This window comes from Condylura cristata, unplaced genomic scaffold, assembly GCF_000260355.1.
Source record: "Condylura cristata isolate star-nosed mole 26May11 unplaced genomic scaffold, ConCri1.0 scaffold00002, whole genome shotgun sequence".
NCBI lineage: Eukaryota > Metazoa > Chordata > Mammalia > Eulipotyphla > Talpidae > Condylura > Condylura cristata.
Genome location: NW_004567103.1, coordinates 52,981,936 through 52,993,337, shown reverse-complemented (window position 1 = coordinate 52,993,337; position 11,402 = coordinate 52,981,936). Strand labels below are relative to the sequence as shown.

The 11,402-nt window shown below is 35.3% G+C and overlaps 1 protein-coding gene across 2 annotated transcripts in view; it reads left to right on the top strand.

The window, feature by feature from the left end:
• The first annotated feature begins 8,311 nt into the window (after positions 1 to 8,311).
• SLC4A10 (solute carrier family 4, sodium bicarbonate transporter, member 10) overlaps positions 8,312 to 11,402 on the top strand; it is a 252,551-nt gene continuing 249,460 nt past the window's right edge. For both annotated transcript variants that reach the window (XM_004674608.2, XM_004674607.2), the window contains exon 1: positions 8,312 to 8,424. In XM_004674608.2, the coding sequence (XP_004674665.1) occupies positions 8,377 to 8,424 (48 nt within the window). In that variant the 5' untranslated portion in view covers positions 8,312 to 8,376. The remainder of the gene's footprint in view (positions 8,425 to 11,402) is intronic.

Genomic DNA, 11,402 nt, shown 5'->3' with positions numbered 1-11,402 from the left:
TTTCATTTGGGAAAAATCAGTATTATTATCTGTAAAACTGAGGGAAGTAGCCTCATCATAGTGTTAATGAGAAGGTTTAATCAGTTAATGTAGTAAATGCCTTAGAGAATTAGTGCCACGTAATAAACCGTATGTAGCTATTACGCACCATTTTTTGATTAAAGAAGTATAGCAATAATGAGTGCTTTTTTACTGTATTCCAACCTAGTCCACATTACAGGATATATCAACTTTTGCAAATATTTAATCCCTTTCTGGACTGTAACTTTTTAAAGGCTAAAGATACTGCTTTAGTGAAGGTCTAGTGTATTGTTTGGCACATAGGAGGAAGTTGGTTTACATAATTTTAAAAAAGTGAATGAATTGCATAAATATTTCATGTTTTTGACACTAATCTAGAATTCATAAAAAATTGTGAATGATCACATCTATAGAACAGAAAGAAAGGTATGTGTTATTTGGCTAAAGAGACTTAAACTCCTGCATTCAGGGCATCACCACTGCATGATTTCTCACACTGACACACTAGTTATCACTTCCATTACTTTCTGTCAAGTAGGATCACATGTCTTTCTCAGTCTTTTCTGAATAAACTTGAGGAAACCTAAATAAATGGCATCATTTATATTTGGAACTAGGAATAGAAGCATGGCCCTTCATTTTTGACTTAGCTAGTTTCATTCTTTTAAAATTATCTAACTATGGTTCCAACTCTGAGTATGGATATAGTTTTCTTTGAAGTGATTATAGTTGGTAAATATTTTATGTGGTATTCTTAACAAATTAGAGATCAGTTATAGCACAATGCAAAAAGCAAGTGCTTTTGAGGCAGATAACCTGGATTGGAGTTTTGACTCCTGCCTAATAACTGTGCGACTTCAGCAAGTTATTTCATTCAGCTCTAATTTTGTCATATGTAAATAGAAATTGAGTGCATGCATTTCAGGGTTGACATGAGGAATAAATAGTTATATCAGATACTTGGCACAGTATCTGACATGCAGTAAACACTAAATAAGTGGGAGGTTTTTGTTTTTAAACAGGAAATCTCATGTTAGTTCAATTAAGAGGCATCCTAATATAGTTGGTTAAGTTGTCTCAATAATAATTATAGACATTAAAGCCTGTCATTTTTCTTTAAGAAAGATAAGGGCCATGGTTAAATTAGCAGAAAGTATGGAAGTCAAATTTGGAACAAGTGAAGCAGTGACTACCTATGTTACAGTCTCTTGGTAAAAATAGAGATCCTTGTCCTCAGCCCAGTTTACTAGAGCAGCATCTTTGGAGATTGGGCCCAGGAAGCAAGTATATTCAGAAGGAATCAAGGTTGTATTCAGAAGGACATAAGATTACCATGTGGTTTATATTTATGTATATTCAGATCATTTTATATTGAAAGCAAGTTAATCCTGGGTTTATTCTATTTGACCCCATTTTTACTCTTCTCCATATTAACTGTTTTTGAGACTTATTGCTTCTAAGTTAGGCTTCTTTTTGTTTCATAACAGACCTTTAAATATTTTTTGTAAGGTCAGTTTAGAGTTGTTTTATTCCTTCAGCTGTTGTTTGTTAGGATAGTTCTTTACTTTGAATGTTAACCTAGCTGGATAGAGGATTTATTTATTTATTTACTTTTTCATTAAGAGCTTTGAATATCCCTTTTGGTCTATAAGGTTTCTGCTGAGAAATTCACTGAGTCTTGGCAAGGGTAGGAGGTGTCAGGGAGAGGAATGAGTTTCTCTTGTATGTGAGTTTGCTTTTCTGTAGTTGCTTTTAGGATTATCTCTTTATCTACAGTTTTTGCCAATTTAATTATAATATGTCTGAGGGTGCATCTTAAGGTCATACGAATTCCATAAATTCTCTTATTAACACTTTAAATTCTTATTTTAAAAGAAATTTCTGGTTATAGCTCAATATCCAATTTAATACTAGCTAATACCAAGCAATCATTTCTTTGCCAATGTTAATTATTTAATCCTGGTTTTGAGACTACCAATTTTAAAGAACAAAGCAAAGGCAAAAGAAAAGAAAAAACAAAATCAGTAAACAAATTCCAACCCATTCTTACTCCTGCCTTAAGTACCAGCTTAGCTATTGTTTATGTTAGTGTAATGTAACAAGCTTTCTGTTTTGTTTATGCTGCTCTGCATGTTAGTAATAATCTCCATTTTTTTTTTCATATAGAAACCCTTCTGCACATTTCAGTATTTACCTCAGCTGTCATTGCTTTTGGAAAATATTCCCTGCCCTCATCCCAGTCTGTAAATGTCTGATTGTTTCCTCTCACACTCTGGTGTGAGTCTTTTGGGCAAAGATTTTTGGTTTCTAGTGCCTAATGAAATGTTATGCTAGGAACTATTTAACAAATGTCTATTAAATTAAAAAAAAAAGGTTTTTATGTAATCTCTCTTAATTGATGAGGTGATTGTATTCCTGAGAAAGGGCAATGATTTCAACACTTAAGTTGAAATTAGTTTTCTTCCCAGAAGTAAAAGAATACTTTCCCATTGTTCACGTTTGCCTTATCTTATTAATATTGAAGATGAATTTAAAAAAAAACTAATCTAGCTCCCCACCCCCAAATTGCCACACATATCTTCATAGAATCACTGGTGTTTAATGTCTTAGAAATTGGTGCAAAGGAAGAGGGGAAGATTTGGAAGAGAACAAGAGTTTAATTTTCAGGATGCACTTTTGAAAAGGGTCATGTATTCTTTCTCCATTAGTTGAAGAGAGAGAGAAAATAATAGATACTTCAATAGTTTTCAGAATTTGAAAGTAGAGAGACACTGTGTCTCATTTCCAAGAAGACACTTTGAGAGTTTCCTTATTTGTGATGCAGCATGGCAGAAGAATATTTATTTAAGAAGTTTTTAAATATTATGTTTTTCTAGTCAGGTTTCCCATTTCATATTTACCACAGGTAAATCCATTGCTTTAAAAGTGATAGAAATAAGAAATATAAGGTATTTGCCAACCTACCTCCCAACATTAAAAAAAAAGAATCTAAATAAAAGATGTTAACAGTAAAGATAGAAGGTGGGGTTATGAATGGCTTTCACTTTTGTCTTTATACTACTCTGAAGTTTACAAATTTTCCTTAATGGAATGATGTTTTCACCCTAGTGTACCTGTCTGAACATTGCTCATCCTTTAGGCCTTATCTTCACCTTACTTGGTGACAGTGTATCCCTATTTAGTGGTCCTTTAATATTTTGGAATTCTTATTATTACAGGACATAGCAATAATCCTGTTCCCCTTTTTGGAGAGACAGGGATCTTATCTCTCATTGTATGGACAAATAACACAAAATAGATGTTTAAAAATGTTTGTTAAATTTACTAGTGTAGTATTTAAATACATTATTTTAAAGCTTGCCCAAATTATAGTTTCAGATAAGAGTTTCTCTCCATTGTTTTATATGTGTGTGTGTGTGTGTGTGTGTGTGTGTGTAGCAACTAATAGAGAAAGATATAAATTCCAGTGAATTTAGAATAATAACTCAGGTTTTAAGGAATGGAAGACCATATATAAAATATTTTTGTATATTCTGTTCGCCAATAGTTTGCTTGCTTGTAATGAAACTGAGAAATTGCTATAAGTAAGAGTTTTGATTTTTTTCTTTTTCCAGTGTGACATTTTTCATCTTTCCTTGACATGGTGTGAACTCAATAGTAAACATTGAGATGTTTTTCTTATTTGGCATCATTTGAGAATGTATACTAAAATTCACACATGGGACACTGTGAATAATGATTATTTTAGTGTAATTCTTCATAACTTGGTATAGAAAAAGGACAAGTTAAGGATTATTTAGCTACAAGATTAACTCAGTAATAAGTGTGATATTGATTATTTTCAAGTTAGGAATAGGAATGATACATTCAGGGCCATTTAACAAAGACAGTGATAATTAGTCTTAAAGGCTGATAATTGGAACAGTAATAAGTTGAGGCATGCATATACTTTTTGTTTACATAACAAGTAAAGGGAAATTAGATTTTTTTCCCACAAAAAGAAATACCTAAGGATTTTAAATATCTACAGCAAGGGTGAGAAAAATGCTATTAAAAGTTAATCATTATGTCTTCTGGTCTACCCCTGTTTTTTGCACATATTTTTTACTAAAGCACTTGTCAAATGATATAATATTTCTCTCTTCTAGAGCTATGACCTCTTTGAGTACAGGGCTGATATCATGTTTGTTTTTTTTTGTAGCTTCTAGTACATGATAAATATTCAAATGTTTGCTGAATTGTATTAAATTGAGTTAATTAAGTTAAATTGAGTTGCTGCCCCCTAATAGTTAGTCCATTGTAGGTCTTTTATGGATTTCCCTGCATGGGTAAAATGGAGCAAACAGTGAAAAGCAAGTCTTTGTTCCAACTTTTAGGATTTGAAAAACCACTTATGAAGTGGGTTAAAGGGTCTCTTAAATATAGACATTAGTTCAACATTGGCATACACCATCTATTTCATAATTCCTTTTTGTAAGTTGATTGCTAGAATCACTGTTTCAGGTTTTGGGCCAAGAAAAATCAATAAAAATGTGTAAGATTTACCATCTTTAAACTTCAGTATTATACAATGATTTTCCTTATTGTAAGCCAAATTTTAGAGTAGGCTTTTCTATCTTTTTCTTTACATTCAGATGATAGCTAGATAGCATTTTTTTTTAACTTTTTTTTTAAAGATTTATTTATTTGTGCATACAGAACTGGAGTACAGGCCAGAGACTCAGGGGCGGCGAGAGGCTTCACCAGAGACAGAGTGGGGTGCAGAACAGGCAGATTAAGGAAATACATTGCTGAGGGGAGCAGCGGATGGGTCAGGAGAGATCTGCTGTGCCATGTGGGTCACCTCTGGGGCAGGGATAGAACTCATGCTGAAGTGACTTTAGCTTTTTAGTGCTTTAACCCGCTGCACCACCAGGGAGGGCCACAGATGATAACATTTTTTAAGATTTAAGAACTAACATTTTTGGTATTTCTTGAGTTTGATAACTTTAACTTTTGCAATGATAAATCCACATAAATGAATTTGCTAAATCTATATAAATGCTATAATTTGTTTAGAACATTTGTATAGGTCCTGAAGGTCAAGAGTACAAAGGGCAACCCCTTTGTACTCTTGACCTTCAGGACCTATACAAATGTTCTAAACAAATTATAGCAAAATTAAGTGGTATAAGCAATTTTATGATATGTCTTCATATGTAAAAATTAATTTTTGAAGCATTAATCTTAATTGAGCTAGCAATATTACAACTATCATAGTATTAATGTTCAGAATATATTTCTTAATATGTTGCCTACTTAAAAGAGTAGAGTTTAAAGAGTTTGAGACCTAGCCAGAAACCCAGTATTAGCAGGATTCTAATATTTTGTTGGAATAATAGTATTGGCAATAACTTTTGGAATCCAGTGTCTTCCTCAAATGCATTTATTAGATGGTGTCTTTAAGATAAACATCATATTGATGTGCATATTTTAACCCCCAGGGCTGAAAATAACAAAAGGGGATAGTGACTGAAAATACACTGGCTCCATGCTGACTTGTACTTAGACTTGTGGTATTAGTAAAAACTGAGGACAGCAAGAATATGAGGAAGAAAATTAAGAAAGGAAGCACACCATGATGGCTGTATTGCTTTCTATGTTGGAAAGGAAGGTGGCTCTTCTGTTTAGTGCCTTCTGTGATTCCTCTCTGTATGATTGGCTTATAGCCGATTGCTATTTTTATTTCATTTTTCAAAGAGAAAAATTCCACATTAATGTTACTGGATATCATTGAAAATAGCATAGTAACACAGAGCCTCATGCATAGTAGGTCTGACTGAATGAAAAATCAGACTATTGTTTCACTCTGTTATGGTGTCTGGAACATTCAGATCCTTGGACAAAATCAGTCTTGCAATATTTAATGAAATCTTTGGAACCACGGCTGTCAAATTGTACAAATGAAATATCATTGAATTTCTAAATTAGAACAAGCTAAATGAGAACTCATTTTTGTTCATCTGGGACTAAGGAAACTTGACTGTAGTGGAAATAACTCTGGACTTGTAGAAATATAAAATTTTCCTGGGAATATTTTCCAAAAGCTCTATTGATAGCTATTTCTCTTAGCCTTCATCAAAAGCATTGTCTTTCCAAGGACAAAATATGTAGTGTAGAAAAGCTGCTAAAATTTGGGTTTCCTCTTTTTTTTTAGCATCTGTTTGTCTTGATATTCTGAGTTTGAAAAATCAGTGAAGTGATTCTTCAAGGGTCTACATATAGACTTCTGTGATTTTGTTAGTAAAAATCCCCATTACCTAGTGGTGTTTTTCTTTAATACTTTTTCTTTTCGATGCTATAGTTATATTCGTCATTGGGGCTTGTTTAGTATATGGATGCATTTTCTCAGTTTATGGACTTTAGTTCTTTAAGACCCTTAATTCTTTAAGGTCCATAAAGTATTTAGAAGTATAAGTCAGAGACAGTGGATTTAAGAGGGCTCACTTTTTCTTTCTTTCTTTTTGCTAGGCTAACATTCCACAATTTGGATCAAGAAACTTTAGAGAAATGGGTTTCACTGACTTTTAGAAGTAGATTGTCTGCTCTTGAAACTCTGATTAAGTCTTTTTATATTGATAGAATACTTGCTCAACATATAGCAAGAAAAAGAATTGTTTCAGCAAAGTATGCACATGCTTTAATAATAAACATTGTAGGGAAATATTGACTAAAGCAATTTAAAATAAATTTTATTTTATTTTGACTCTTGGACACAACAATTTTCCTAGTTATCTTTAAATGCATTTTGAAGAAATAAAGCTAGTTAACTTATGGTTTCCTTTAAGATTGAAATAGTATTTTTACAATGTTATGTCAACAAAGTTGCCACTCAAGTATATTCACCATCAGGCTTAAAAACCAAAATGTGGGCCCTCCCTGGTGGCGCAGTGGGTTAAAGCACAGCAGTAATAAGCTAAAAGCCACTTTTGCATGAGATCGATTCCCGCCAGCTCCGGAGGTGATCCACATGGTGTGGCAGACCTTTCCTGACCCGCCCGATGCTCCCCTCATCAGTGTACCTCATCTATCTGCCTGTTCTGCTCCATGCTCTATGTGTGGTGAATCCTCTCACCATCCCTGCATCTCTGGCTTGTACCCCAGTTCTATATGCATAAATAAATAAATCTTAACAAAACAAAACAATGTTTTACATAAAATATTAGAAGTTTCTTGAAAAGAATTTCATTGAGAAGGAAAACAGAAAAAAAGAGTAACTTTTAATATTTCTACCTACAATAAACATTATGGAAAAATTTGGAGCATTAATGAAAACAATTTAATGTTCTCTCTTTATGAAATGTTTAAAATTTGGTGAAATATTATATTTAAGATATACTCTCTTACTTATCAATCATCTCTTTTAAACTAAATAGGTGTGTACTCTTCATTTGTCACTTCATACTCTTTTTCAGGGGTCCAGTGATATATGGGCTTCACAATCAATTCTAGGAAATATTAATAGTCATTCAACTGTTTTTCAGGATAGAAGAACTTCTTTGACTCTTTTCTCCCATGAATTAGAGAATTCCTCTTTTGTGAGACTGTGCTTGGGTTACTATTTTCAGATTAACTGTCCTTTCAGAGTTCTTTAGCATTTCCATCATTGCCACTATCAAAATACTTTCATTTTTGTTGGGGAATCATATAAACAGAGATTTTATTTGTAATAGTGTGTGAGTTACTAAATTTCTCAGCATTAAAATATTGAAATCTTTCTGCCTAGTTCTTGAGTCAGTAACGACCTAATAAATGTTTGATTTGTTTTTGTGAGTGAGTGGTTCTATCTTCCTAAACATCAATTTTGATGCCATCTTATTTGTTTTTAAAGACCCGAGGAACTCAAAGCAGGATATCCAGCAAACCTTATTAACATAATTTTATTTGAGTTATGTCTCCTATGAGATCTGGGAGTAAAGTGAATTGTCTCTAAGTGTCAAAAATCTGACTGAGCTGGTTGGAGTCCACCCCACTGAACTAGTCTATATAAGAAGTAAGCGTCTTAGGTGAGATTCTTAATGTCCATTCTACTGGCAGCATCACAGGCTGTATTTTGTAGCAGTAGCCAGGTGTGGGCAGTGATACAGGGCTTAGTGGACCTCTCTTACCGGCCAGAGATCCAAGGCATTCAGTGCAAAACCTGGCCAGCAGCCCGAGTGAGTAGAAGCCATGTGACTCTGGTGAGTTGGAGTGTGCAATTGCCTCCTGCTTCAGAGCTACCTGATCCGAATACTAAGCAGAGCTAGTGCCGGGCTGAGTGTTAAGACACTGAAGACACTGCAGAGAAAGGTGCTTATTCCAGAGGCATTACAAAACATGGAGATTAAAGACCAGGGAGCCCAAATGGAGCCGCTGCTGCCTACGGTAAGCGACAACCTGCTGTCACGTAGATTAACCGCGTTTGCAGCAAAACCTGTTAGGCGAGTGGTCTGCCGGCTTGGTGCAGGGAGTGTACTTTTGGGTTGGTGGATAGCTCCCGGTGACATATGGACAGGGGTCTCCTCCCATCTCGGGTGACTGAAATGCAGAATGCAAAGCACATGATTTTTCCCCCCCTTCTCAATATGGATGCACTACAGTGATGAAATGTCTCATGTTTGCTGCTGTTTGAAGAGATGGCTTGGGTTTAGCAGCAGGAGCAGCTGTGTGTCTCTCTCCGTGCTTGTTACTGTCTATCTCTCTTTCTCTGGTTGTGCAGTTGTGGCTCAAGATGCTGCAAAGAAGCACCTTTTTATCATATTCCATTCGTGATACATTTCCTTCCTATACCTTATCCCAGGGACAGTGAGGTGAGGGAATCTGCTGCTGTGGCAGCTTTAGAGATTTAGTATCTGCAGAACCCAGGGGAAATAACAGAAGGTGTGTGTGTGTGTGTGTGTGTGTGTGTGTGTGTGTGTATTCTGTCAGTTTCTCTCAAAGGGAAACATGTCATGGTTCACATACAAAGAAAATATGCATTTGGGGGGACAAGCATACGTTCAGATTTCAATATTTGGAAGACTCCTGAATTATCATTTGGAGATAACCTATCTGTTTATTTCTGGTCTTAAGATACTTTCCTCTAATTCTTTGGTAAGTAGTTGATTTTCCTTTCCTTGCTACGGTCTCTGACTGGCTCACTGACTTTGTAGATGTTCAGGCAACATCTTTCTCAACCTGGAGCAGTTAATGTTGCTGTGTTCAAGGAAGAAAGGAAAAAGGAGAAAAAAACCGGCTAGTATTTGCTGGACGCATCAGAGATGCCAAACGCTAGTTTCAGCCATCTATCAAAGCTCTCTCAGCTCAGAACAGCAGAAATCTCCCTGCACCAAACCAGATGGAGGGGGTGTTCTTAGTTCTCTCTTTACTCAGGTTGGTGACCCACCTTGCAGACTCGGGATTGGAAGCAATCTGTCAATATCCGAGTTGGTCTCTAGGTTTTGATTAAAAATTTAGAACAAATAATACCTTAGGGAAAGTGAACAAATTCTGGGCCCCTGTATATTTAGGGCCTTACCTCTCCTGCAGGGTTCAAAATCTGCAAAAAGATTCCAGATTGCATCCCGGAATCGGCTGTGGCTACTGAGCATGCCCAGTTCTCCTCAGGATGCCAGGTTTGGGATGGGAGGGCGGGGCGGGGGAGGGAGGAATGCAGGCGTCTCTGTGAAGAATGGAGCTTAAATAAAGAGCAGGATGGGGTGTCAGAAAGGGGAGTAAGGAAAGCTTGTCAATTATCCTGCTTGCTTAAAAATAAAGATAATTCTTTGAGCATCAAAGCAGGATCATTTTACAAAAACGAGAGTAAGTGTTTTGTCCTCCCCAACTTGACTAGATAAATTAGGATTATGTGGGAACTCAGAATAAAGGGTGTCTAGGAGGTCAGATAACTGTTGCTCCTGGAGGAGATAACTAAATTGCACACAGGAATTGTGAAATGGAGATATAGGAATGATGAAGATATGGGTGGAAAAAAGCCTCTCTTTGCTGGAAGTTGGGGGTAGAACTTGTGGTAGTTAGACTGAAATCAGTTTTAAGTGGCCTATGTGTTGCCATTTGTGTCAGTTAAAGGTTTAAGATCACATGAGAGTTACTGCAGGGATTTAGGAAAGGGTGACATTACTTGACTGGATGGGCAAACAGTTTTGGCTTTAAAAGAGCTGAGGAAATACAAGTTTGGTTAAAAAATAAAGCCTACAGTAAGTCTGATGGAGATACCTGCAGTCAAAAGTTGTATTTTGTGTGGTGATGACCAGCACAGAACAGTTACACAGTTTAATGGTAAGAGGTGATTTTGTTAGCAAAATCTTCTTTTGTTGTAAGAAAAAATAAGCCATAAAAACTTGAAAGGATAATGATTATTTGGCCTACTGTTAAAGATGTTTTTGGTTTGTTTTATTTTGTTTTTAGTTCTCAAAGCAGTTGCGTTAAGTAAAGCATATTTTACATTTATTTTATAGATGAGAAATCTCAATACAGGAAAGTTGAATAACTTTTTTAAGGTCATGTAACAATGAAGCCAGGAGTAGAATATGGGTCTTTCAAAACTAGTTCAGGAAAAAAAAAAAGCTGTGTATGTTTTTTTTTTTTTTTTTAAAGTTACATTATTAACCACACTCCACGTAGTTGGATCCTGAATGGGATTTTTTATCGCTAGATGAGAAAGGGAGAAAATAGCTTTGGGCTCTATTTTAGAAAATTAATCAGATGACTTTGCAAATAATTATGTGAGAGTCAACCTGACATAGTCTGAAAAAGACAGTCTAGAAGGTCCTACAACCTGCTATTCACATTCTGGATTCCACAATCTAAAGTAATAAACTTTGCTTTTTTCAGCTGAAAGATGGGGAGAGGGATGGTAGATATCACATAGACTTTGTGATGAGTAGATTGAATAACCCGTGTGAAGCAACTGACATTTAGTTAGTATTTAGTAAATGGTAGTTGCTATCCATATGGATGGAAAATTGCCAAAGAGATGAATTCTAGGCTTAAGGTTTTATAAGAAGAAAAAGTTGGGGATGTTGAACTCTGGATAAGGTAGAGGTAGGGACCTGGAAATTTTTGTAACATCCATGGAAACTGCAGTATGACCGAAAAGTCTATTGGCAGTAAAATACAAAATTAGATATGGGATAGTCAAGGTAGGTAAGACGAGAAGTGAGAAGAAAAGTTATAAGGATGTGAATGCAAGTGTGCCAAGTGAGTGAATATATTAATTTTGATTTAAAGAAAAGGGAGGAAAAGACCTTTTTTTTTTATTAAAAGGTTTATTTTTACATCATTTTGCACATTATTTTTTTCATCTCAATTGTAATCCCCACGGGTTTCCCATCACCAAATCACCCCTGTGCCACCACCATAGT